The 25951-nt window shown below is 54.2% G+C and overlaps 13 protein-coding genes across 13 annotated transcripts; 4 read left to right on the top strand and 9 right to left on the bottom strand.

The window, feature by feature from the left end:
- Nucleotides 1–3784: 3784 nt before the first annotated feature.
- On the bottom strand, nucleotides 3785–4956 carry V2A60_002138 (CRAL-TRIO domain-containing protein; the record flags this gene model as incomplete). Its single annotated transcript, XM_083253490.1, has 2 exons — nucleotides 3785–4475; nucleotides 4535–4956. 2 exons carry the CDS (start codon nucleotides 4954–4956, stop codon nucleotides 3785–3787), a joined length of 1113 nt encoding a protein of 370 aa, XP_083109616.1.
- Nucleotides 4957–6375: 1419 nt separating this feature from the next.
- Nucleotides 6376–6708, bottom strand: V2A60_002137 (RlpA-like double-psi beta-barrel domain-containing protein; the record flags this gene model as incomplete). Its single annotated transcript, XM_083253489.1, has 1 exon — nucleotides 6376–6708. The coding sequence occupies one exon, from the start codon at nucleotides 6706–6708 to the stop codon at nucleotides 6376–6378; it is 333 nt and encodes a 110-aa protein (XP_083109615.1).
- A 1591-nt stretch (nucleotides 6709–8299) lies between these two features.
- On the bottom strand, nucleotides 8300–9944 carry V2A60_002136 (RNA-binding protein; the record flags this gene model as incomplete). Its single annotated transcript, XM_083253488.1, has 4 exons — nucleotides 8300–8539; nucleotides 8605–8991; nucleotides 9068–9484; nucleotides 9558–9944. The coding sequence occupies 4 exons, from the start codon at nucleotides 9942–9944 to the stop codon at nucleotides 8300–8302; spliced, it is 1431 nt and encodes a 476-aa protein (XP_083109614.1).
- A 138-nt stretch (nucleotides 9945–10082) lies between these two features.
- V2A60_002135 (uncharacterized protein) lies at nucleotides 10083–10497 on the bottom strand (the record flags this gene model as incomplete). Its single annotated transcript, XM_083253487.1, has 2 exons — nucleotides 10083–10208; nucleotides 10258–10497. 2 exons carry the CDS (start codon nucleotides 10495–10497, stop codon nucleotides 10083–10085), a joined length of 366 nt encoding a protein of 121 aa, XP_083109613.1.
- Nucleotides 10498–11226: 729 nt separating this feature from the next.
- V2A60_002134 (actin-related protein 2/3 complex subunit 4 family protein) lies at nucleotides 11227–11958 on the bottom strand (the record flags this gene model as incomplete). Its single annotated transcript, XM_083253486.1, has 5 exons — nucleotides 11227–11235; nucleotides 11283–11327; nucleotides 11375–11500; nucleotides 11565–11891; nucleotides 11956–11958. The coding sequence occupies 5 exons, from the start codon at nucleotides 11956–11958 to the stop codon at nucleotides 11227–11229; spliced, it is 510 nt and encodes a 169-aa protein (XP_083109612.1).
- Nucleotides 11959–12608: 650 nt separating this feature from the next.
- V2A60_002133 (ubiquitin-specific protease UBP6) lies at nucleotides 12609–14365 on the top strand (the record flags this gene model as incomplete). The annotated part of the gene is made up of 2 exons (XM_083253485.1): nucleotides 12609–12624; nucleotides 12678–14365. The coding sequence occupies 2 exons, from the start codon at nucleotides 12609–12611 to the stop codon at nucleotides 14363–14365; spliced, it is 1704 nt and encodes a 567-aa protein (XP_083109611.1).
- A 227-nt stretch (nucleotides 14366–14592) lies between these two features.
- V2A60_002132 (uncharacterized protein) lies at nucleotides 14593–14978 on the bottom strand (the record flags this gene model as incomplete). The annotated part of the gene is made up of 2 exons (XM_083253484.1): nucleotides 14593–14757; nucleotides 14856–14978. 2 exons carry the CDS (start codon nucleotides 14976–14978, stop codon nucleotides 14593–14595), a joined length of 288 nt encoding a protein of 95 aa, XP_083109610.1.
- A 1753-nt stretch (nucleotides 14979–16731) lies between these two features.
- Nucleotides 16732–17311, top strand: V2A60_002131 (C40 family peptidase; the record flags this gene model as incomplete). Its single annotated transcript, XM_083253483.1, has 2 exons — nucleotides 16732–16966; nucleotides 17061–17311. The coding sequence occupies 2 exons, from the start codon at nucleotides 16732–16734 to the stop codon at nucleotides 17309–17311; spliced, it is 486 nt and encodes a 161-aa protein (XP_083109609.1).
- Nucleotides 17312–17433: 122 nt separating this feature from the next.
- V2A60_002130 (flavin monooxygenase-like protein) lies at nucleotides 17434–19295 on the bottom strand (the record flags this gene model as incomplete). Its single annotated transcript, XM_083253482.1, has 6 exons — nucleotides 17434–18363; nucleotides 18442–18568; nucleotides 18621–18931; nucleotides 18993–19021; nucleotides 19068–19196; nucleotides 19256–19295. The coding sequence occupies 6 exons, from the start codon at nucleotides 19293–19295 to the stop codon at nucleotides 17434–17436; spliced, it is 1566 nt and encodes a 521-aa protein (XP_083109608.1).
- A 640-nt stretch (nucleotides 19296–19935) lies between these two features.
- Nucleotides 19936–21204, top strand: V2A60_002129 (uncharacterized protein; the record flags this gene model as incomplete). The annotated part of the gene is made up of 1 exon (XM_083253481.1): nucleotides 19936–21204. One exon carries the CDS (start codon nucleotides 19936–19938, stop codon nucleotides 21202–21204), a length of 1269 nt encoding a protein of 422 aa, XP_083109607.1.
- A 115-nt stretch (nucleotides 21205–21319) lies between these two features.
- Nucleotides 21320–21922, bottom strand: V2A60_002128 (GFA family protein; the record flags this gene model as incomplete). Its single annotated transcript, XM_083253480.1, has 1 exon — nucleotides 21320–21922. One exon carries the CDS (start codon nucleotides 21920–21922, stop codon nucleotides 21320–21322), a length of 603 nt encoding a protein of 200 aa, XP_083109606.1.
- Nucleotides 21923–22596: 674 nt separating this feature from the next.
- On the bottom strand, nucleotides 22597–24498 carry V2A60_002127 (alpha/beta hydrolase; the record flags this gene model as incomplete). The annotated part of the gene is made up of 2 exons (XM_083253479.1): nucleotides 22597–23559; nucleotides 23620–24498. 2 exons carry the CDS (start codon nucleotides 24496–24498, stop codon nucleotides 22597–22599), a joined length of 1842 nt encoding a protein of 613 aa, XP_083109605.1.
- A 600-nt stretch (nucleotides 24499–25098) lies between these two features.
- On the top strand, nucleotides 25099–25755 carry V2A60_002126 (uncharacterized protein; the record flags this gene model as incomplete). The annotated part of the gene is made up of 1 exon (XM_083253478.1): nucleotides 25099–25755. One exon carries the CDS (start codon nucleotides 25099–25101, stop codon nucleotides 25753–25755), a length of 657 nt encoding a protein of 218 aa, XP_083109604.1.
- Between the last annotated feature and the right edge of the window lie 196 nt (nucleotides 25756–25951).

Below are 25951 nucleotides of genomic sequence, written 5' to 3'. Positions count from 1 at the left end.
GCAAAGCAGGCAAGGCAAGGCAGGTTGGCTTGGTCCGAGGCACGCGCCGCCTTGACGTCTTTAAGCTTTGCTTCTATTTCGCTGGCAAACGAGTCGTCCCCGGAGATCCGTTTGCTCAGCGGTAATTGCTGCGCGTTGGAGTAGAAAATGCGATGGACTCTTGCTCGTGTGATCTGCCGGGGGGGAGGGAGGAGGCAATGGACGGGAGCCAGGTTCAGCTATTCTCTCTCTTTCTCTCTTTCTCTCTCGCTCGCTCTGTCTCTCTTCCTCTCTCTCTCTTTCTGCGCGTTGGACGCGTAAGGTGGAGAGGCGGGAGATGTCGATGCCAGAGACTGACCGATCAAGCAGAATTCACAAGTTGAACAAGAAGAAAAAAAAAGACAAGAAATCGTCCGATGAGAAGAAAATGTCTTTCTCTCTCTGGTCGCCTGAGAGATTTGATGGTTTTCTCGCGCGCAAACGTCGTGACGAGATGGCCGTTGCGATATGAACGTTGTCTAGTTCAAGAATGGCACAACAAGTGTAGGGATTACAAGAGAGAGAGAGAGAGCCAGCACATACTCACACAAGGCGCCAAAAAAAAACAAGACAACAAGAGGGAGCGGGCCGGCTGATTTACCATTTCGGCCCCCTTGGCATCCTTCTTGTCGTACTCTGTATCCGTACCTTGTACTCTTTTTTTTTTTCGTCTCTTTGCTAGGTAGCCTCTTCCCTTCTTGTGCAATTCGTTCTGAGCGACACTCGAAACAAGCAAAGGCTCCGTCTTGACCAGAACCTCGTGTCTCCCAGTTGCCCATGCCACAGCCCAGCCCGCGTCTGGCAGGGCGTTCCGGACGGCCCTTTTTTTCGTCTCGTCACGGCTCGATGTGTCTTGTCCGCCGAGTTGTGGCCCCCATAATCACCTGTAATCATCTTTCGTCTTGACCTGATTCGCAGAAGCTTCTCATTGCCTAGTTTCGTCGCATCAAGGACCGACATGGTATATATCAACACTAACCACCTCCGCCACTCGCACATCTTTTTTTTTTCGCGATGCTCTCATGTCGAGGTAAACTCGTCTAGACGCTCCCATTTTTTTTTATTCTTTAACAAGATAACGAAACATGTCCCTCAATGTAGTGTGCCTGTCATTGCGCCTCACCACGTGAGCTCATCAAGCCCGGCTATCCGACCTGGAACTCGCGCACCATATACCGCCTGCACCGTTGGCGATACCAAAAATTATCCCACGGCGAAGCTAGACACTGTTAAATTCTCACCTGGTTTTTTGAAATTGCCGTGAACCCCCCTTTTGCGCTGTGGCTTTGCTAGTTCAGCCGCTGGACAGCTGGTCCATCGACGACGACCACCACGACCCTCAACACTCGCCTAAAAATGGGCCTCAACGGGAAGATCAGACGCGGCCATTAGCCGTGATGCTTCTCTCGTGCTTTTTTGGGGGGAGCCGTCTCTGCGTGGCCTTGCCGTTGTCCGGAAAACCACCCGGCCGCATATCTTGCCGTGTTGTGATGACTCGCGCCCGGGCCTAAACCTGGCTCCGCCCGAAACCATCCCGAACCGCTCGACGGCTGGGGAAGGGAGCAGGGAAGAGGGGGTTGTGTCTTGACAGCATCACGCAAAACACAAAGCGACGCCAAAGCCATCGCGCCCGCCCTGGGGCTCGATGGAGCTCCGGCACCAACATCACGTTGGACAGCCCAGCGTCACCAAGGCGCTTACAACCAACCAATAACTAATAAAGCCTCCCCGGACACGGGCAGCCGCCCCCCCCCCCCCCCCCCCCCCCCCCCGGGGGGCTGGGACCATGGCCAGTGTCACCAACATTTTCAACCGTTCTTGATGGCACGCGCCACCGGCCTACAGTAGCGCTCCATTTCTTCCAAGACTCAGAACTGTCCTATTTCGAAGCCTTCTTGAGGAGTGACCGACACGTCGAACACATTGTTCGTTTTGGCCTTTAGAGACGCCCGCGCCGCATCTCAATTGTCCTTCATCATTATTCCTCAGAAACGCCGAAAGTTCTGTCTTGCATGCCACCAACGGTACTCACCTTGGCAGATATCCTGTGTCATGAAGTGGCATGCTCGCAGCAGGCTGTACATGGTACCGCGCTCTTCCCCTTGACCCCCGTCCATCTCATCCGCAAGTTGCAACAATGCATTTGTGCTACAGTCAACGAGATTGCTTTGACTATTATGTAGAAACTATGTCAATTTTAATGTCTACAAATGTTCATCAAACTTTATTACCCCCTCCCAAAAAAAAGAGAAAAATAAGAATCGTTATTCATAGTTCATCCAAGGCTGACCTCCTGCACCGCGGGCAAACGGCGTATGCCCAGCTGAGCGCGTAGTGCTCACTGTATGACGCACTGTCCTGTGTACTGGTAAAGTAGAGGCTCGTCGGCGTCGTATTTTGGCCCAGTTACGCAGCCACTTGGCTTTGGTGACGTCTCGTCCCAGTTCTTCGACTACGGATGCGTGCCAACGACCACGCAGCCAACGAATAAATGGCCCTTGTCGAAAGCCATAATACTTGACCCTGCTCCACAGCCTTCTGTAAACAAGAACGGAAAAAGACGCCACACCTCATATAGCGACAACGTTCCAAACAGTGCCCAGCATGAGTGTCTATAGCCAGTACAGAATGATGAATTCTGGGCGCTAGTGAGTAATGCTGCTGAGAAGCAAACAACGGAACTATCTACTACAACATGCGAATGCTTTAAGACAGCTTCGGCTTTTTTTGTATGAGGCAGTGGGCGGGGGGCTGCCAAATAGATTGCTGTCATGTCTATCAAAATTGGCTCAGTGACGAGGGTTGGCCCCCTCTCGTCAAACAATATCAGATGGCAACATTACATCGAGCGATCCGCCCGGGGGGGGGGGGGGGGCGCAATCTTACTGGCGGAGCGTGAAAGCGGACGAAAGTATTTTCCACTCGGTTTTGCCTACTTGCGACCTCGCTGCACAAGCAACACGGAGCGTCCTGCGCAGCAGCAGGCCGTATCACGATCAGCCCGCAAGTCAGAAGCGCTCAAGATGATGGAGATCAAGTCAACTTTCTTAAACCAAAGCGCAACTTCCTTACTCACAACACTATCGCACCGCGACTGCTCTAAGTAGTAGAGGTGCTAAAACAGGAGCGGCACACAGCATAACTCATTTCCACGCCACAGCGCCGTACAGTTACTGTGCCGCCTCGAGGCTGCCATGGCGGCGGCGGTAAGAATCATGCTCCTAGTCTTCCTAACAAGAACTTTTTTAACTTTTACATCTCCAAATATTGTACCTGCTGCGTATTCTACCCATCGATTCTCTCAGTCCGTTCCCAAGTCTCACATGCTTTAAATGACCCTAGCTAGCTATGCGCAAGCTTCGCAGTCGGCGGTTTTTCAGATGGGTACGCCGACTGGTCCGCATGACGATGCGAAACGGTAAACCTCACATCTCGTCACTGCTCCCGCTTTATGAAGCGCGGAAAGAGGCGAAAACAAAAACCCGTCATCGCCAAAGTATACATGCTTTGATCAGCCCGGGGGGGTCTGTGTAGTAGTAAGGCCGAATGCTGGCAAGCTGAAACAGTCAGCGAAATTTTTATCAGCCGCTTGCTGGCTGGGGCGCGTTCTGGGTCGCGAAACGTAAACACGGGTATTATTGCAACTAAATCACACAAAGCTGTGCAGCATCTAACAGTAATCTAATCGAGGTATCATTTGTAATTGGCTCATTTTCCGCGACAATCTCCGAGATATATTCACCATCATATTCTTCTTTGATCGAATTTAGGCAGCAGTTGTCTTCTCAGCAACGGGTTCAGCAACAGCCTCGGGGACGACAGCCGGGACCGGGGCCGGGGCGGCCTCTACAGGCTTTTCGGCAGCCTCCGTTTTGTCCTCCGCCTTCTCCGCCGCGTCGGGAGCAGACACGGCGATGGGCTTGTCCTCGGCAGTCGGTGCGGGGGCCGCAGCAGTGGTGGTAGGCTCCTCGACCTTGGCCGACTCGGGCTTGCTAGCCTCGGAAGCGGCTGCCGGAGCGGCATCCGCAAACGCCAGCTGCTGGCCAGTCTCCTTGACGCTGGGGCCCTTACCGCCATACTCGCTGGGGAGCGTAGCGGCAATGGCGGGAAGCTCCGCGGCCAGTGAAGTACCCGAGGTCATTGGGTGGAACTTGCGCAGAGTGGCCGGGGCGAGGAAGAGTTTCATGGCGCCAAACATCCAGCCCATGATGAAGGGCACGTTGACAAAGTACTTGTGGGCGAGGAGCTCGGGATAGGCCATGGAGAATGTTTGGATAGTCTCCTTGCTGGCAGCCTTGACGGCGGGGTCCATGCGGAAGAAGCTAACGTTGAGGTAATCGTGCGTCTGGATCATCTGGTAGGGGTCCTCACCACCCTCGGGGATGAGCTCCTTGACCTCGTTGAGCTTGAGCTTCTGAACGCTGAGTTCCATGAGAGCAGCACGCCACTTGATAAATCTAGTTGGTGTTAACCAAGCATGCACTGCCAGTCCACTGTAGGGTGTGCGTCCACTTACTCTTCAACGTTGCCAAAGGTGGCCTTGTTGTCCTTGACGGCACCGTATATGTTCCAGGTGATGACCGTCTCCTTGCCTGCGTCGTCCTTGTGGACCGTGACGTAGCCAAGATCGGCAAACTTGCTCTTATCAAAGTGCTGCTGGACGAGGTTGGCGGGCTGCATCTTCTTGCGCCACTCGAGGGCCGAGGCGAGCTGCTTCTCGGCGGCCTCGGCATCGTTGCTATTGGCGCGCAGGAACTTTTGCAGGACGACCTGGCTGGGGATGTTGTCTGACGATCCGTTCAGCTCGACACCCCACATCTCATTGTAGTCGGCCCTGGTGGTGATTTCGGCGAGGCGAGCCGTGAGTTTGGCGAGAGGCGTCTTGGGCGCCTCGGCTGTTGTTGTGGTGGTAGCCACGGGAGCAGCTTCGGCAGACATTTCGAATGGGTATCGTGTGGGCTTGGTTGATGAGAGGAGGATAGGATAACGAAATGGCTTTGCAAGCTTGCGATGGGGGTGCTATGCTCCGAACAAGTCCGAGTTGAAGGAGAAGAGCTAGCGAATCGAAGAAATAGAGAGGGCGCTAGCTTATTAGGAACTGGGACTTTGTTCAAGACGGTGGAGCCAGGCTGTCGTTTGTGACTGTTATCTGATGGACGAGGAGATTGGCTTGGCTGGAAAGGTCGGCGGGCGAAACGGATGGAAGAAGAAGAGTCGAGCTATTGGATTTGTTCCAGCTTAACAATAGTAGAAGCTAGAAAATACGAGGAAAAGAAAATTCTGATTGCAAACAAGGGAGAAATCGCAAACGTTTCAGGATGTTGAGGAGTGCAGGCAAATAAATAAATGACTGCCACGCACGTTGCTAGGCAGGTAAGTAGTGGGAGGTACCTAGGTAGTAAGGGTCTGCTTCTCAATGTTGAGATACGTACGGATAACCTACCTGAAGTTGATCGAGGTGCTGGGCGACTAGGTGAAAGGTACTCTGCAGGTACGTTGGTATGGTACTAACAAGGTAAGTAGGTACCTCCTGGTGGGTATAGGCACAAACAGAGTCTAGTGGGTCCGGCAGCGCCCTGAACAGATGCCGGTGCTGCAGCCACGTTGAGAGTGTTGGCCCAAGCCTTCAGAGCTCTAGTGGGGTCCTCAGGGGCACGCAGGTACGGCACAGGCTTTCACCACGCCTAAAAGAGGGTACTTCCAGGTACAAGACCCGTTCTGAGGACCGATACTGCAACGTCTTTCGACAGGCCATCAATCTTGCCAGCTGGCGCGGGCCCAATAAAAAAAGACTCGAGTTAATCTTGCTCCAGCATCGCCCAACGCCACCATTCAGGATCCATTATGGTCACCCATGATCCATTCATTGGTATTGGGACTCTGTCACTTTTCATTCGTGCCCTACAGAGTATCTAATCCGTCTTTCAGGCAAAATCTATTGGGAGGGTTTTGCATTGAAACGTGGACTGCGATCCTGTGAAAGGCCCAGCGTCCTCGCCGTTTGCCCAAGCCCGAACTCTCAGGTACCTAGGTATCTTAGTACCTTGCTGGCAGAATGCGCATCTAATCATTCATCCAAGTCTAGCTTTCGCTAATTACAGCTCCTCGGGTAAAGATGAGGAAGTAGAATCATCACTCTCAAAACCTGAATTCAGCATTCAAGATAATCACATTCGCCATCGATTCAGTATGGCAAAACGAGATATATTCAACAAGTGCTGTGAGCCGTATTTTAAGAAATCTACCATTCATCGCGAACCGAGCCAGACTTGACCCGATTAGCGCACTTCATCAATCACATTGTGATATGCAGGCCAGAAAGTTTCGACCGCCAAGGGTACTCCAACGGCGAGTAATCTAGTACCACCAGTCGACAACAATCTTGCCCCTGGAGAGCGGCGCAAACTGCTGGAAGAAGCCGCGGGTCAGATCAACCTGGTCGGGGGCGCATCCCCCGGCACAGAGATCGGCAATGTAGCCGTCAAGCACCTTGCCGTTGTGTTTGATCTTGATGCCCTTGCCGCAATGCGCGCCATTATTCCAAGCGTGTGGAGGCAGGGCAACAGCCCAGGCGTCGTTGCCGATGCCCCAGCCGCAGGCGCCGGCATGTCCATTGGGCTCGTAGTAGGTGGCGTGGCCGGCATGGGCGACGGCGGCCATGACCGTGGTGGCCAGGACGGTGAATTTCATCTCGGGAGGAGACTTGGATTGCTTGGAACTTTGGAGCGTACTATGAAGGCAATGTTGATGAGGCTTGCTGCTGATGAAGAAATGGTGCGTGTCTCGATGTGACGGCGACGACTTCTTATATACTTTTGCAAAAACAAAATCTCGCTTGTTTCTTCCCGCCTTTACTCAGCTTCCAACTCTGGTCTACAACTGAAATACGAGAACCTCGGTCTCACTGTCATCCTCGACTTGCCGCTGTGGCCCAGCCAAAAAGCGCAATGCGACGTGACTTTACCAGAAGCGGTCACGCCATCACCAGGAATTGGCACTTGGTGCTACGGATATAGGATACTAGCTGCGAACTTCATCGCTGGCTTTCATTGTTTCCGGTATCGATTCAGCCCGACCACACATCTTATCCCAGACGAGGATTCGCATGTCGTCTTTATTCAGACCACAACTAGTTAGCGCTAGTCAGCAACACACTGTAGGCGTGGGATACTTGCTCCATGTTCTCTTGTCATCACCGCCGCAATTCTCGGACCTTTGACCGCGACAATCACTGTGTCAGAATACTCTGACGATGTTTCTAGCAATTAGGTGCCATCTCACTATCCGTGCCATCTCAAAGGATCCCCTCCCGGCCGGGATCGTCACTGTGGGAGCAGACCGAGTTCCGCTGACCTACCCACTACCTCCCTCAGCCAGGTCCGGTACCTCATAATAATTTGTACCATAGTGAATCGCAAGGAAATATTGTTGAAAACACTGTAGATATTCCTCGATGGTATCTTTTTCCCGAAAACTTTGCCTTGTTTCTGTCTTCAATCATCCTCACCACATCATAGTAACAGTCTGCCGCGCTTGACGTGTCTTCAATGGACAGCGTTGGCCCTGACCTACGCTGCCAAGCACATCGGGTTCAAGCTAGGCAACCATGAAGGAACAGGCTTACGGCTTCATTTCCATGTAACATTCATCTGAAACTGGTTTAATACTGCTAGGTACATGTTTCTCTTGAGATGAGGCATATCCTCTTTGCCGTTGGCCCTTTAACAGCGCTACCCTATTGCCCAGCACAGGCCAAATGCCACCCAGCCCTACTTTCGAAATGCTATGAGAAAAAACCCATCAGTAACTCTGATTGTTTGTATAAAGAGTACGTTGTCGAAATCAGTCAATTTAATTGCAAGTATGCCCTATTGTCTTGATTCTGCTGCTCCCTGTGTTACCAGGCCTGGCCTCTGGTTTGCGACGAACTACATTTATACACAAACCACAATCATGCAGATGGACCGGGTAAGTCCAGTCATTTTGATAAGAAGAATACCGACGAAAAGAAACTATACTAAACCAAATTTCGCCTTGTACCTTTTTCTTGCATTTTGTCCCCAATGTTGCCCGTGTTCCCAGATTCCCCAGGTGCAAATTGTCCAGTCCAGCCAAAAAAAAGGCTCCCAAAAAGACCAAGTTTGAAGAGTTATTCCCCAGAACACCTGATTCAAAAATAAATCATCGGAAAAAAGAACTTCCTCCAGAATGAGCGAACAGCTAGAAAGAAAGACTCTGATGACCACAAAAGTTTCCCAAGTTGCGTAACAAAGAAATAGAATCACATGACGCGACTGAAAGACCGAGCAAGAATGGCCTCAATCACCGCAAACTCGACCTGTGCAACATGTGCCAGCGTCATGGCATCAAAGCCAGCACCTGTAGGGTGGTCAAGTTCGGCCCAGAAGTAACCCCAGTACCCGTCAGTAGCCAGAGCCTTGTCCTGAATGCTACGACGCTCGACTGGGGGGCGTGCAAACACATCGCGCATCGTCTGCTCTCGAATGGCAGCAATATACCACTGAAAACACTGTTGTTGGCTATACATTCCGGCAAAAAGGGGGGAAAGGGACAAAAAATACTTACCTCGACAACGTCCAGCGGCATACCGGGCTTGGGGACGAGGGCATACTGGTGACGCCAGCTGTTCGCGAACCGCGGCTGGCCGTAGATGCGCTGCTCCCCTTCGGACATGCCCACGATCCAGGCTACGTCGTCCTTCATTATGGTCGTGAACCCGGGACATTCCATGGCGGCCTTGGTCACGCGGCGGAGAAGTTGCTTGTTGAGGTTTACGGGATCATCGTTTTTGTCGAGGCTTTTGAGCAGCAACCGCAGTAGGTCGCACGTCGCCTGAAACATGGCGCTGCGCTGGCCGACCGTGATGCAGTCGGTCATGTACCAAGGAAACTTGCGCAGCGTGCTGATGAGGCACTCGTAAGGGCGCTGTGGGCACTCCTTGGAGAATGGGGACTAGAAAGAAGTATTTCGAGGTTATTACTGAAAGGGAGGAAAGACAACGGCGACTGGCAAAGGGGCGAAAACATACACGATGAGGAACCTCGACGTGCTTTACAAGCATAACCATCTCCTCGGCAGAGATAAAGCCCTTGAAGTTAGACCACGGCTCGGTGGGCTTGAATGGCTGGATCTCGGGCGTCACGCCCTTCCAGACGACACCAGCCGCGACGGGAAACAGATCCTTCATGAGATTGGCCTGGCTCGAGAGCTGTAGGTCCACAGGACGGTCGCCAAGACGCGTTGGCCGGCCTGAGAGCTGGTTCTGCGTGTACTTGTCTACAGCGCGCATGGCATCCTCGAGAGTCACAAACTCGACGTAAGCGTCCATGGTCTTGCTGGTAACCTTCTCCATGATGATGTGAACGGGCTCTTCGGCGTCATTTAGGATCTTGGAGTTGCGGCCGAGAAACGCAATTACCTCGGAACGCTTGGTGGCAAAGGGGATCTGCAACGGTCAGTTGAATTCAAGGTGACAAAAGATGTGTTGCTGGTTTTCTCTGCTTCTCCGGCGTACATACGTTTCCAAGGCGGACGACGCCGTGATTTTTAGCTGTGGCCTGCTTGGCTGCCTCGACAAATGGCATATTGCTCGGGTCAAGCACCATGGCAAGATTGGTGTCCCCCCAAGCCGGGTTGGTCAGCGCCTTAAGCTTCTCAGAGCGTCCATCGTAGGCGCCAACAGGCGGTTGATACACGGTAAGACTCTGCGGGGCAGGCAAACTCTGTTGGACCAGGAGGCCGAGCTGATGATCGAATGCCTCGGGAGATGGCAGCATCTCCTTAACGTGCTGGGACACTGTGGGCAGCTCTAAATTGAACTTGGGGGGTGGCTCGCTGGACATGGGGCGGCCGGACGTGCGCGGAGCATAGTTTCTAGGCTCCGTCATGCGACCAGAAGTCGGCATCGGACTGACAATGGCGCTTCTGTCTCGAACGTGGTGCCGTGGGTGCGATAGCACGGGCGATGTGATGACTGTGTAGCTGGGACACAACTGATCAATGCTGCGAGGCTCATTATGGTGGCTCTTGGCCGGAGTGCCATTCTATGGCGTTCCGATCGAAGAGACAGAGCCTTGCGCGATAGCTTGAGAAAGGAGCTCGTGGGCGAAATCATCACTGGAGCTGAGACTCGTAGAAAGGTCAGAGTCTGTTTGAGTAGTGTTTGCGCCCTTTTAACAAGTTAGTAGCATGAAGAGGCAAGGCAGTCATGACGCTTACCTTGGAGATGGTAGGGGAAAAATCCCCCCAGCTAGAGGGAGTCCAGACGGCAGACTCGGGATTAAGCTTGCTTTGCAAAACGATAGACGAGGAGCCGGAGTCGGCACCCGACAGCATGCTTGAGGACATGTAGGCAGTGCTAGCGTTGGGAGATGAGGATAGCGAAGAATCAAAACTCATCTGGGAGACTTCCGAGTCCGAAGAGAAGAGTTTGAGGAGCGATTGGCTTTGATTGTTCATTCTCAGGCGCTAGTGTAGCAGTCATGAATGAATTTGGACCACAAGATTGAGGGAACAAAGGACTCGAGGACGTCCAGTGCGCCCTTAGAAACGATGATGATGAAGAAGAAGAAGAAGAAAGGAAGGAAAAAGAGGCAGAATAGTAGCCCAAGCCACGAGATATCAGATAAACGGACAGTGAAGATGAGGAGTCGTTGAGAGTAGCTGGTTTGCGGGATAACAAACGTCGAATGAACGGCGTCGATGCAAGCCCATGTGACAGGGTAGGAGAGAGCACCTGAGGGAATGGCTAGGAGAGGAGAACGATGAAGATGAAACAAAGGAGCGAAAGACAAAGAGTTTATATTTGTAGCTACGCCAACGTGGACGTGTGTGTGCGATAGCCGGGCGGCACTGTTGGAGGAGGTGCATGATGTGAAGCTGATCTCCGTTTGCCAGTGATGTGAGGACAGCCGCCGACTTCGCTGGCCTTGGCCAAAATGTAGCGGATCCCGAGAGTCCGGCTCCATTGTCGAGGAAGGACAATGCTATTTTTTTCACTTTCAAATTTTCTATCCTCGGTAGAGCCTTGGCCACCGATATCGCACAATGCTGGCTATTGTAAATTGTGACATTTACTACGTGATTCGTAGCCATATGCGCCTAAAACTGACATGGGCTGGCCCAACCCCTTGCACCCATGACTCGACCGTACAATTTTCCTACGCTGAAAATCATTTTTGTGTCGCCTCAATTAAACTGGATGGCATTAGCAAAAAGTCTCGACAGACTCGAGTAGTACATACCGGTGTTAGGAAGGACTCTGCTACGAAACGCGCTCTGGCGTTCAGCTGCTAGTTGTTAGCTAAGCCTCTCATGTCTGGACTCCAACACATACAAAGAGCTTCATCTCGGAAATCTCCTTGTCGACATCCTCCATAAATTGAATAATGAAGTCGACAAGCTTGTGCTTCAACATCTCATCCGTATGGAAGTTTGTTATTAAGAAGGAAATGTCATAGCCCTAGATGCCAGTCAGCTGGCAGTCTTGACAGCGCCGGGATGATCGGCCGGGGCGGCATAGATACCTTGATCGGCTTTCTTCTCAGGATAAAAAAGGACTCGGCTCTTTGCGTAAGGAATCGTGTAAATTTGTGTACAAGGATGTGCTCGATCTCGTCGGCTTGCTTAATCTTGATGCTTATTCTTATGGAGTTGATGCTGGGCTCGATGAGGACGCGCTCGTTTTCGTTGCGCGCAATCGTCAGCGGCGTCAGGAGCACCTCGGGCGAGGATTGGGCCTCGATCTCGGGAACATTGTGTCGCTCGGCCGTCTGCGAGGCAAAGTTGGAGAGCGTCAAGGCGGCCGTCAAGCTGCTGCGCACGCACTGTAGGTAAGGGCGGAGTGATTGAGACTGGCACCCGCCAATCATTAGCCCACGAAAGAATTAAATGGCAAATTTGCCGGCGCATACTCACCATGGCTAGAACAAGGGACGCCGCAGCCGGGCGTTTATCGTCGTGGTGCTGCTTGTTGCGTTGTCCAGCGTCACTATTGCTGGCTGGCTACGACGGCGGGGTTCACGTATTGGAGCTTGACCTGACGTCTGCAGGTGGGGCTGAGCAACAGAACGACGTATGTGTCACGTGAAGGCATGTGGCGCGTGCAGATGGGCCTGTGGCGCATTCACCGCCAGACACTCCACTGAATCGTGGTGAACAACTGCTGAAGCAGGGTCAGGGAGCTATAAGAGCTGCCGGGGGAGCAATGAATCGGGTTGAAGTATCAGATGAAGAAAGGAGATAAAAATACCATAATTTCTTCTACCGAAGGATGTAGAGTAATGCAGCGCAAGCAAACCACAGAAAACTGACGTATTGAGTTGCCTTTCTGCTATGGCCAAGTAAGTAGTATAAGCCCATTTGGACACTGTAAATCAGGTACCAGCCATGACGAAGCTCAGCGCTTCGATCTGGCTCCACCATCTTCGAAGGCAACCACCCGGTTCTCTTCCGGCACATATCTTTGTTTTCATTTTGAACCTTTGCTTTCTTCTACACTGGACGAGTGTATCTTAACCCATATCAACTACTGTAGCACACGTCCACAGATACACCAATTCACGGTCATCATGGCAATCATATCTGGTCCGTTACCCCGCCATTCCTCCCGCGTTCAAAACAATCGCTGACGGTAACAGTGGTTGCCAAGCACCAAGGCAAGAAGTACGATGTTGACGTCGATACCGAAACCACTGGCCTCGACTTCAAGCTTCAAATTTACTCTTTAACCAATGTCGAACCTGAGCGCCAAAAGATCCTCGTCAAGGGCGGCCAGCTCAAGGATGATGCCGACATGGGCTCCCTCGGCCTCAAGGCCAACCAAGTCTTGATGGTCATGGGCACGCCTAGCGGTGGCGCCGGTGAGCTTGTGCGTCCCAAGGATCAGATCAAGTTCGTCGAAGACATGACCGAGGCCGAACAAGCCCAGCAGGTCGGCGCGACGCCTGCTGGCCTGATGAACCTGGGCAACACTTGCTACCTCAACTCGACACTCCAGACCCTCCGCGCCATCCCCGAACTCCAGGCTGCCCTTGAAGACTATAGGGGAAGTGACTCGTCAAGCCTCATGGCTGGCATGTCGCAAGTGGATCTGGCCTCGCAGCTGGCCGATCTGTATAAAAAAATGAGCGCCACGCAAGATCCGTTTCCTCCAATGAACTTTTTGGGTGCCCTGCGCGCTGTCTTTCCACAGTTTGCTGAAAAGGCGAAGTCTAATAATGGCTATGCGCAGCAGGATGCGGAAGAAGCTTGGTCGCAGATTGTCCAGCAGCTCGGCGAAAAGGTTCAGATCAAGCAGGACAACGGTCCCAGCGCATCATTCGTGCAAAAGTATTTGAGCGGTGAATTCACCTCGTCTATGGAATGCGACGAAGAGGATGCGGTGAAAGCTGGAGAAAGGGCCATCGTCTCAAAGGATCATTTTACGAAACTCAACTGCCACATCGACGGTCAGACGAACCACCTTCGCGACGGTATCATGGCGGCTCTCAGCGAGAAGATTGAGAAGAAGTCCGAGGTCCTCGACCGAGACGCGACATATACGAAGCGTTCCAAAATTTCCCGAGCCCCGAAATACCTTACAGTTCACTTTGTCCGATTCTTTTGGAAGCGTGAGACTCAGAAGAAAGCCAAGATTATGCGCAAGGTTACATTCCCCCAGGAGCTTGACATTGTCGAATTCTGCTCCGATGATCTGAAGAAAGCCTTGATCCCTGTCCGAGACAAGGTCCGCGAAGTGCGCAAAGACGAGGAGGATATTGAGCGTGCTCGCAAGCGACGCAAGAAGAACAACAACACTGATGATATTGCAGGCGGTTCTGGGCTACCTAGCGAAAGAGAACTCAAGGAGAAGGAAAAGGCCGAAGCTGAGAGGCAGAAGCGGACTGGTGAGAAGGCAACCGGGAAGGCGGCCGATGGTGATACCGAAATGGGCGAGACGTACAAGACTGATGCTGAGGTGGAGGCCGAGCAAGCTGCCGCTCTACTCAGCGCCAAGAAGGAGCTAAATGCACTCATCAACCCTGAGCTGCGGACAGACGAAGGTGCTAATCAGTCCGGTCTGTATGAGCTCCGTGGCGTGGTTACGCATCAAGGTGCCAGTGCGGATAGTGGCCACTACACTGCCTACGTCAAGAAGACTGCCCCTGTCGACCCCAAGACCGGTGTCAAGGGCGAGGAGGACGGCAAGTGGTGGTGGTTCAATGACGACAAGGTATCGGAGGTGACCGTAGACAAGGTAGAGGCCCTGTCAGGTGGTGGCGAGTTCCACTCAGCGCTGATTCTGCTGTACAAGGCCATTGATCTGCCCAGTGTTGACGGACAGTAAGGATACGGATGAATAACAGAAAAGTATATGATAGAATGGCAGCTATGAAGATGAATGAACAGGAATCATGACAGGCCATGTGGGTAAAACGCGTAGTTCTATCTATGCAAGTAATGTACAGGTCTATCGGGGGTATCACGCATCATGCAATTTTGTACAGTGCGGTGCAGCGACAGCTACGCCAGCAACGGGAGGGCGGAAGATGCCAAGTCGGTACAGCATTTTCGTCATCTCGATCGTTTCGCCTTTTCCACCTCGCGCTCGACGAGGCGCTCCTGAAAGACCTCCATCTTTCGGTCAATTTGTGCGCGCTGATGCACAAGGTGCTTCCGCTGCTCTTCGAGGATGGCTATTTGCTGCGCAGGCGAGTCGGTCCGAAACTGCTTAATCGACTGCACGGCGAAACCGATACCAATTTAGTACATTGTCTTCGTTTGAGAGAACCCCCCTGGAGAGAGGCGAGCAGCAAGAATTTGGTGGTTGGTTATACCTCGGTCTTCTGGTGGTCGGATTTGAGCTGCGCGCCGGTCAGAGAGCCGACGATGATGACGGCGCCAAAGGCGGTCGCAATCAGGCCGCCGCGCAGCCTTGGTTTTGGCAAAGGGCCGGACATGGTGCGAGTGCGTTTCCTGATATTCTCCTCGGACAAGATATCGACTGGGGGACGCGCGCGAAGCTTCGAGGTAGTCGATGGGCCCGGAGGAGAGTTGACAGTTTGCGCCGTGGTGATGTCGCTTACGACTTGGCGACTTTGAGGTAACGAAAAGGTACGACGGTAGGGTATTTTCAGTGTAATGTCTTATTATCCAGTGCTGTATAGTGGTTCGATCGCGCAGGTTGCTTGTTGGCAGTGTCTTGAGGCACGTTGGGGCGGTTCATGGCGGAACGAAGATTGGCTGTTAGTCAGCTTTTGAACCGCTGCCATTGATAGCGGTCTCAACCACTGTAACATAGCGGGCGACCTCTGGTGCTCGGTAGCTGCCGATAAGCGCCAAGAAGGCATTCAATCTTTCATTTAGACTTTGGCCGACGCCATGAAAAACGCCTTGAGAAGAAAAAAAAATGAAAACATAGAATAGATGCAATTTTCTCATAGTAGGCACAGATGGCCTTTCAGCCTCGTGATGAGATTTGTTGCTGCTGATTACTGCATTGAGTAGCGCCTACAGTTCATGATATATACAGGACTGTATACAGCGTGCGCCATTCATTATATAAGACACAAAAGTAAGGTAATGTCAATCATTTGGGGACACGAGAACATAAGTGACTCTGGAGAAACGAGATCCTTTCCGGAGAGATTTGCTGGTCTGAGTTCATTACTACATACATGCGGTGTCTCAGCTCCCGAATCATCGCGACAGTATAGCAATTGTTGGCTAAGCAACTGAAAGAGTATACTTATGCGGTGCTGTTCACTAGGTTGCGAGGGTTCACTGGGTGCTGGGTTTCTTCATCAATATGCTTGAACATCATGGGGCGGCAACTTGGGTGGTTGCGACGTCCCGATGGTATATGATCTGCAACAGTAAGTAGAATCATTGGGCTAATTTCCAGCTGTTCTTTTTTCTCGAGGCTGAATCACTGTTGATCGAAATCGTTATTGCTTCAGCTTTCACAGCCCAGACCTGTCCCTCGCAGCCGCGGTCTCTGTTCATGGTAAATGAGATGCACGATCTGCGAATTAAATCGACCGAGACAGCAGCTTGATTGACAGTCAGAGTTTAGTCTCTTTTCGCATTCAGCCCCGAGAAACAATCAGACCATTGATTCGAGCATGCGGCCTGCCACAATGACGAGCAATACGACCGACCACTGCCAAACCCGAGTTGCCCGACGTCCAGTGCGGCTGAACTGAACCCACAGGCCCTACGCTTACCCTAATGAAGCTCAGGTCGCCGCCGGCGCCGCCAGCCACTCATGCCGCAGCATCGGTACCAGTCGTTGCTTTTGCGATCAGAGAGAGGCCAAGAGATCCACCATCGGTGTCTCCCGCAGGGGCCCCCGGGGGAGCGGCCTAGAACTTGTGAAGGGGGGGAGACCTGCAACCCCTCTGCCGAGCGCGGGCGGTGCGACATCGTGCTGACGCGACGACGTTATGACCTTCTCGCTTGGGAAAAACAAAGCTTCTACAAAGCCCAGGATTGACGAATCGAGAGACAAAGGTGGGGTGGAAGGTGTTCAGCTGTAGAGAATGGCGTCTCAAATCGGGTCAGCCCTGCGATACCCCGACTGGCGGTCTTTAACATGCCAGACTATAAAAGACGTCTGCTGCGCCTTTACGATTCGAATACAAAGACGCCGCTAGCTACTCTTTAATACTTAACATCCACGCAGCCCACTCAATCCGCATCACATCAGCCATCATGAAGTTCACCCTTGTCAGCATGGTCCTCGCCGCCTCCGGCGCCGCCTTCGCCGCCCCCGCCGACGAGATGCTCCAGAAGCGCGACGGCCCCGGCATCGTCAAGGCCGCCGACAGCCAGATCGGCATCGACTACGTCTACGGCGGCGGCGGCTGCAACGGTCCCTCCAAGGGCGGCTACGACTGCTCCGGCCTGACCCAGTACTCTGTCTGCAAGGCCCAGGGCAAGACCATCCGTACGTTTCTCTCTCTTCCCCAGCAAAAAGATGAAAGCTATACAATGTGTCAGCCCGGCGAACAAAACAAAAGAGATGCTGACACTGGCCACAGCCCGTACCGCCCATGAGCAGTACCACTCGTCCATGGGCAAGCACCTGCCACGCGCCCAGGCCAAGCCCGGCGACATGCTCTTCTGGGCCACCAACGGCGACTGCAAGAACCACGTCGTGCACGTGGGCATCTTCGTCAAGGCCGGCACCATGGTCAACGCCGCCCACACCGGCACCAAGGTCCGCCAGCAGTCCATCTGGACCTCGAGCGGCGGCGAGTCCATCTGCCCCGACGCCGTTCGTTTCTGGTAGAGGGACCGACCACGACGGATAACGCATTGTACATATATAAATGTAAATACAAGGAAATATTAAGCAGGGGTTGCCCTAAGCGAGAGATGATTCATGTGCTGTGCAAAGTGTTTCTAGATGCATCATGCGGCCGCGTCTTTTTTGCGATTGAGCCTCTCAATAGCGTCCCGCGCTCCATCCCACTTCTTCCGCTTGCCGTCAAAGACACGCAGCAGGAACGGCGAGTAGATGCCGTCGACGAGCAGCCTGTAATAGTCCCTGTTGCGCCACCAAAACACCCAGCCCTTCCACCCCCAGCCCAGGTTCTCGGACAGCCCCGTGCCCGCGGTGGCCTGCGCCCAGGGCTCCCACGCGCTCTGCCGGACCCAGGTGCCCGGCGTCGGCCCTTGCTTGGCGCGCGCGCAGACGAGCCTGTGGTGCGCGTCGACGGCCCTGCCCATCTCGGCGGCCGGGGGCAGGGCCGAGCGGCCGGTCCACACCTGGGCGACCGTCATGGAGGCGAGATCGTAGAGCGGAAAGGCCCCGCTGAAGAACCAGACGCAGCCCATGAACGCGAGCGAGTCCGGGTGGTCGAGGGAGAAGATGTTCTGGTACAGCCGCGGCAGCGGCTTGCCGTAGGATCCGGGCAGCTCGTACCAGCTCTGGGGGGTGTCTCGCGTCGGGTCGGCCGCCGGGTCCATCATGCTGAAGTCCTTGCGGTAGCCGGTGCAGCATATGATGCTGTCCACCTCGATCTTGCTGCCGTCGCTGAGCTCCACGGTAGTACCGTCGAGAATCGACTTGACGGCCGGCACAGAAGTGACGACCCCGTCGGCAAAGTTGGACACCAAGTTGTCCGAGACGATGACACCGCCAAACTTGACCGGCAGGGCGGGGGAAAGCCGCCACTCAGGCTGCATGGTAAATCTCTCTCCCTGGAGCTTGCCGACCATCTTGTTAAACATAAAGTCCGCGAGAGCGGGCGCATATTTATCTATCGTCGCAATGAAATTGAGCTTCCGCAGCGTCAAAGTATGATCCGAGGGCACCCCGTTTTTGTTCGTGCGTGGAAGCTACTGCGTGTAAGCATTCCGCACTGGATTGTGAGGCCTCGAGAATGCTGTCATCTGGAGACCGATTACACAACTTACAATATAAATACCCTTGGCGTGCGAGATATAAATTTCGCTTGCATGGCCGCGCAGAGCCTCAACGGTGTCAGCCGTGGTGTTGCCCAGGCCTACTAACAGAACGCGCTTCCCTTTGAACGGCTCTGGCCTGGCATGTTTGTTAGCTCGTCGTTGCAGAGGGTCCAAGGGACTGCGATCACCTTTTAAAGGCCTGAGAATGAATGTAATCGCCCGTGAATCGCTCCACCCCCTGGATCTTGGGCATATTCGGATGTGACGTCGGCCCAGTTGAGACTACGACTTTGTCGAACCGCTCCGACGTGCCATCAGCCATCTCCAATACCCATGCCTTTGCCGCCTCATTGTATTTTATTTTTTGGACCGTCACACCGAGGCGAAAACGCTTCTCAAGCTCGAAATGTTTTGCGTAGCTCTCTAGGTACCGCTGAACGTCCAGAGCGCTCGCGTGAGAAGGGACCGACTCTGGAAACTCATAATCTGTAAAGCAGCCCTGAAGTTCTCTGTTAGAAGAAAAATGTGGTAAACCCGTAGATTAGGCTTTAAATACTCACGCGCTCCTTTGAAATATTTACAATTGTTGCTAGGGTATTGTTAGTGGCTGAAGGAGGTACATCTGAGCGACCTACATTCGAGCACCGACGTCTGGTTGTCCTCAGTGTAGTGCCAGACGCCGCCAATATAGTCATTAGATTCGAAGCCGGTCACATCAAACCCTTCCTCGACGAGATTTTTAACCGTGACCAGGCCGACAGCGCCTGTTTGATATTGTTTTAGCATCCTGCCCCAAAGAAACTCTAGACAGACGCCACCGTACCTAGACCGACGACAGCGACCGTGGCTTTTTGATCTCTCATATTTCCGAATCTCTGCAGTGACGCACTGCGCAATGTTGTGAGTTCCAAAATGTTGCGTTCAGCCGCAATGATATTTATGCTGCTGGACTTCGGGGCTCAGCCCATCAAGGTCAGCTTAATAACCGAGCGTTGTGCTCGATATCCGTTGCGCGTGGCGTGCCACAATCGGACCTACGAGCGCACAACCTAATCCGGTGTGTTCGCGAAGGATCCTGGGGAATGTGGCTTTTCGGAAATACGGCAAGTTTGGAGTATTTTTAGCCGCGCTATGACTCTCTCGCGAGAGTAATAGATCTTGCCCACCGTCCGGGACGTCGCAGGATCCATCACAAGATATTCATTCCTGGATATTGCAGCAGGGAGTTATGATATTACCAATATATGCACGTTCTCGTATGCATCTAATACCAACACTACTTAGTGTTGCGGCTCTTCCCGGAGATGCCCCATCAACCAGTATAGCGTCCCCAAGTATAGTCAATGTCGCATCCAAATGGAGCAGGTTCCGGCAATCGTCCGCGGACAGAAAGCTAAAGTCCGGCACTAAACTTTGCATTGTATGCCTGAGGATTGTGCGTCACCTCTATAAAAAGGGTGCGGGAACCATGGTTCAAGTTTCCATCGACAAGACGGGACGAAAATGCCATCCGAAACCCCAAGATCGCTAAACATACTAATTAGCGGAGCCGGGATCGCCGGCCCCGCCACGGCCTTTTGGCTCACCCGTCTCGGACACAAGTGCACGATTGTTGAGCGATTCCCCGGCATCCGAGAGAATGGCCTCCAGATTGACATCCGCAAGGAGGGTGTCGAGGCCATGCGCCGCATGGGCCTCCTTGACGAGGTCAAGAAGTATGTAGTCGACGAGCACGGGACCGAGTTTGTCGATAGCAAGGGTCGCCGTGTTGCGCTCTTCCCGAAAATTGAAGAAGACAAGCACGGCAAGCAGGGGTTCACCAGCGAGTACGAAATCATGCGCCACGATCTGGTCAATATCCTCGTGGACGCCTCAAAGGACAATGTCACCTACCGCTTTGATCTCTCCATCTCCGAGTTCGACAACAGAGAAGACTGCGTCGTCGTCACATTTTCTGACGGTTCCGTGGAGACGTACGATCTTCTCATTGGTGCCGATGGGCAGGGCTCGAGAATCCGCAAGATGCTGCTCAAGAGTGAGGGTAAGGAGGCGGACGACTCTGTCAACATGGGCGTTTATCTGTGCTTTTTCAAGACACCGCGCATCCCGGACACGGAAAAGATGACAACACTCTACATTGCCACGCGACAGAGAATGATGATGACGCGTGTTCATTCGGAAGCAGAAGGGCAAGTATACATGGCTGTGCGTGGCCACGCCGCCGAGCTGGACAGCGTGCTGGCCAAGGACGTGGAGACGCAAAAGGAGTTCTTTAGCAGGCTGTTCAAAGATGCTGGGTGGAGAGCCGAGGAGCTTGTCGAATCAATGAACAAGTCGACCGACTTTTACGCCTCGTCGACACACATGATCCGCAGCAGCCTCTGGTCCAGAAACCGCGTCGTGCTCGTCGGTGACGCGGGATACTCGCCGACGCCGCTCACGGGCATGGGCACCAGCGTCGCGCTGATTGGTGCTACGATCCTCGCGGGCGAGATTGGCAAGCATGGAGCGGAGAACCTATCCCGCGCTTTCGAAGCGTACGAAAAGACATTCCGTCCATACGTGGACACTGTGCAAGATATTCCGCGTACGGTAACGCGTGGGCCGTACTGCGAGGGAAAGACGAAGCTGCGATTTGTGAATTTGCTTCTGTTCACGGCGACAAAGTTGAGGCTTGACAGATTCTTCCAGACTGTGATTCTGAGAGCCAACGATCCCTTTCGCATACCGCAGTACCCCGAGTTAGACGAGGTGGCTCGTATACATGGCTAACCAACTACGTTTTCGAAATTCGTTCGAACAAGGACGATCAATCTCAATCTCCGCTTAATTACATCGTATCCACCAGAAATAATAATAACTAGTACCAACAACTTTACTAGCTCTACTAGTAAGAGCCATGCTCGTGAGGCCTGTCCCAGCGACAAGGTAGCTCTTTTCCAATCTCACTAAATGTGTCCAGATACCGCACACGTTTCTTCTCTGTCAGTTCTCTCATGTCAAACGCATCCTGACCCGCATCAATCGTGTATCCGTTCACCGAGACAAAGGTGCCGTACTCGGGGGGGCCGGTCCCCTCGACGGCTTTCCATGCCTCGGTGGGCGCATCAGCGCCGGCCGCACCACCCGGCAACCCCAGCGCCGCGGCGTCGATGCCGACGACCTCGCCCACCGCGTTCGTGCTGAAGCAGCGCACGCCGCAGGTCCGGCAGAAGAGGAAGTGGATCACCTTGTCGTCGGTGAGGTAGTCGCCGAGCGCGGCGTACGGGTCGAGCGGGCGCAGCAGCAGGAAGTCGCCGACCGGGTCGGCGGGCTTCAGGTGGAAGAGGCCCATCTTGTGGCACGTGGTGCAGTTGCAGCGCGAGATGCGCTGCTCGCCCTCCTTTGGAGGGTTTGACTCGGTGTGCGGCGCCGGCAGCGTGAGGAAGAGAACGTAACGGGTCGCGCCGCAGTGGCATCCGCCCACCAGCGGTACTTTTCTCGGCTCCATGCTATGGCTAATGACAGGTATTGCAGTCAAAATGGAAAACGTTTACTTGCCCGAGGTTGAAATACCAAGCTTGGGATGGACCTGGAGTCTGTTGAGCATGGAGCAGCGCCCAGCTTTATGTATGTAGCTCGAGCTGAAAGTAGGCTACTTATTAGTAGCGCCACAGGATCGTGAACGGTCTGCAGTTAATGCACCAGGAAATTCACGTGTGCAATTCATGTTCGGAGACAATAAGCACGGATAAATTTGCTCCGAAGAGCTTTGGCTGTAGTTATTCAGGCAGGAAGAGCTTGGAATTCGGTCAGCTTGTTACTCTTGGCTGGTGTTGACCTGGCTTTGCAACTGCCTCGACATCAACAATCTCAACCTTATTTCTTCAGAGTTGCGAAATAGAGCGAAGAGCTAATGTATAATAGAAGAAGCATGAAGCGACCACCAAGGGAACCATACTAGAACGATTATTGTGGTGCTTGGTATGGTCTGCTAGCCACAATGGCCAACCCGGCTCGTCGGCGTCATGACGGGACGGGTGCTACTCTCCTCGTAGATCTGTAGAATTCTTTTGCTGGTCGCCTGTGCATGATATTCAAGCGAAGTAATGGAAGATGACTACTCAGGATACGAAATGGTTCATGTATGAAGCTCTGGCAATTCATTTTGGACTAGGCTATGGTCTAAATATGCAGTGGGAGCCGCCAGTCCCGATGGAATCCATCATCGACACTGAATGCGCCTGCGGTCTCGCACTTGCTCCATGGCTGACAGGCCGCCTCGCAGGTAGTCTCCTCTGACGGCACGACACCCTCGTCAAAGTAGCGGCGCACAAGGTCCCTCGTGCAGTCCGTCACCCGGGGGCTGCCAAACACGCAGTGGCCCATGGACTCCTGGACGAGCACCGACGCGCCCGGGTATTTCTTGGCCACCCTGCGCGCGGCCCGCAGCGGCGTCACCGGGTCCCAGCGGTTGGAGAGGAAGAAGATTGGGGCCGCCGGCCGGCCGGCTTCCGGCGCGGATGCGTTCTTGGAGGGCTTCGGCGTGGTGAAGGGTCCGGGGAACTGCCACTTGGCGGGCGTGCGCCAGTTGGAGCACGAGATGCGAATGTCGCTCCAGCGCGCGCCGGCGACGGCCGACTGCGCAATCTGTTTCGCGGCGTAGGCGCGCCAAAAGGTGGTGTTGCGGCCCGTGATTGCCTCGCCATCGCCGCACAGGACGGCGCTCTGCGCGTCAGTAAACCCGTAAGCGGACGCGGTAGTATTGCCGACTGGGCAGACTTCCTCCAGGGGACCGCCCGAGAGAGCGGACACGAGCTCGAAGAGTGCGGTCGTGTTGCCGCGCATCGCGTCGTCGGCCACCTTGGCTGTTTTTGTGAACGTGGCTATCGGGACGTATAGGGAGGTGAGGAGCAGAAGGTGAAGGTCGTTGGGCTGTAACACGGCGGGAGAGCTACCGTCGGTCTTGGAAACAAAGGTGGGCGTCTCGGCGAGCTGCGCGACCCAGTCCCAGAAGCGCCGTTTGATGTCAGTACCGGAGGCATCGCCGGGGCGGTAGAGGGGGCAGATGTCGCGACCAGCGTCAAAGCAACCCCGGAAGAACATGTCCGCCATCTCGTCGGTATCTACAGTGTTGGTAAGCCATCCCTGATGAAAATAGAGTCAGTATAGGCCGCACATCCGTCAGTGAGCGTTGGGAATCCTTACGTCGCCAGTCGCATAGTCATCAATATCGCATACGCCATCGAGTAGCAGACGACCGATGCGCTCGGGAAACATGGAAGCAAAATAATTTCCGAGGACTGTGCCGTAGGAGAAGCCCAGATACTGCAGACGTGGGAGATCTTCTTTATTGTTCCCGGCACTCCGCAGCTCTAGCTGGGCGTCACCCTTAACCAAAGACTCCTCCTCAGTCTGATTCTTCTTGGAGTGCTTCTTGTTGTACTCGGCAATCTTCTCAATCACAGCCAACATGTCTCTCGCCACGCTCGTCGTGCCCACGTAGCGAAGAAGCTCGCCATTGAAGTCGGCGCAGCGATCGCCCTGGATCGTCGCGAGGCCGAGGTTGTAGGACAGGGCGGCGGGGCCGGAGCCGACGCCGCCGCTGCCCCTCGCGCGGAGTGAGGCCGCGGTACGCGCGAGCCGGCCGTCCGGGTAGCAGTTGACCTGCGGCGTTGTGCGGCCGATACCGCGCGGGTCAAAGGACACATACTCAAAGTGCTTGCGGCCGGGCGTGTCGACCATGTTGCGGTGCTGCCCCGCGGAGTTACGGAGGTGGTCTACGCCGGATCCGCCCGGGCCGCCCGGGTTGGATAGAACGGGTCCTGCGTAGGTGGGATCATCGGGGCCGACGACGGCGTCGGACTTGATGACGGCCAGAGCAATTGTCTCGCCGGATGATTCATCGAGCCAGTCGAGCGGCAGCAGCAGCCGCGCGCAGCGCAGTTCAGAGTAGCAGTCGTGGTACTCGAGGTCGTGGCTGGGCGTGACCGCGTCCCAGTCAAACTCATCGGCCGGGCCGGGAACGGCGGCAGAAGCGCCAGCAACGGCGGCGATGGCTAGGACGGCTTGCAAGTGTGCCTTCATCGCAACTACAATGGGACAGAAATAACAAAAGGTAAATTTACAAAAGTAGCCATGTCAGCGGCACAGGAGAAGAGGTGCAGCAAGCTTTATGCAGACTAGAGGGTCCCCGCTACGGTTACGCGAACCGGAGCGGAAAGAAGGCTTGGGAAAACCTGATACATATGACAGGCACTAGCAGGGTTGCATACTGGTAGTTGCGCGTCAATCGCAGCCTGTCAGCCGGTCGCGTGTAAACAGTGCTGGCAGCAGAATGGACCAGCGCAACTGATAGGGAACCCATACGATGCACCTCTCACAGTACGACATCTGCTTCAACGCATCAGTAGTGGTTGCTTCATTTCTTGGGCAATCTTGTTGTTCATATGAAGGCTTGGAGAGCTGACGACTGGCTTGCGAACTTGATTACGCAGCGCAGCTCTCAGCTCCGCCTCCACGACCATGGCGGGGACGCCGACAGCCTTGTCGCGGCGGGGCAACAAGCCAGGAGGAAGGATGTTAAAAAGATGGCCTTGGTCGGCAATGCGATGGGTGTCGATCCAGATTTTCCCGAGAGAGCGCGGACGTATCCACCAGGCAACTATCCTATTACCCCGCGTCGCTATGGTCGTAAATGATTTCAAGGGAGAGCAGCCCGGCAGCAAGGCTCCTCAAACGATTACGTCGAGCCAGTCCGGGCATCGCCAGACAGTGCCGTCCGAGGCCGAGGACGACACGACGCACGAGATGCAGGATCTGCCTCCTCCCTACGAAGCCGAAGCCTCTGCTCACCATCACCACCATCACCACCACCCCGGGTATGCCGAGTCGCACAGGAGCGGCGACAACACTGCTCGCACGCGAGCCGAGTCAGCCAGGATGCTGCGGCGAACACCCAGTGGCAGCAGCAGCAGCAGCAGCAGCAGCAGCTCAAGCCGCGTCGATCAGGACGGCTACCGGCGCACGGAAAAAATGACGTGGGAGGAAAAGGACGCCAGCGGATACTGGGCGCGGCCCGAGAACTCGACGAGGGCTTGCTGCTCGCGACGCGGAGGCTGCCTCTTTTCCGACCGGGACGCGTGCTGCTTCTCGGACCGTGAGGCCTGCTGCTTCTCTGACCGGGACGCATGCTGCTTCTCCGACCGCGATGGGTGCTGCTTCTCGGACAATGGCGGCTGCTGCTTCTCGGATCACGGGGCGTGCTGCTGCAGCGGGACGGCGCCGGGGAGATGGTGGCGGCCAGTTCCGTCGACCGGGACGCTGTTCAAAGGTCTTTGCTGAGACGGAGGCAAGAAGGGGTTGTCGGCATTTTTTTTTTGTTTTCGCTTCTCTGCATCAAGTTCACCTGACATGATGGGCTGATTGATGGAAGACGGGTGTTTGGACAAGGTTTGCGTACGGCGTTTGAACGAGCGATAATACCGACTCCCTCGATGCGTCCAAGGTAGTGTGTAGCTGGTCTTGGCCGCGTTTTGTT

The sequence above is a fragment of the Cordyceps javanica genome, chromosome 1 (assembly GCF_051103115.1).
Source record: "Cordyceps javanica chromosome 1, complete sequence".
Classification (NCBI taxonomy): domain Eukaryota; kingdom Fungi; phylum Ascomycota; class Sordariomycetes; order Hypocreales; family Cordycipitaceae; genus Cordyceps; species Cordyceps javanica.
The sequence above is the reverse complement of the archived record's forward strand: the minus strand, read 5'-3'. Positions and strand labels throughout refer to the sequence as shown.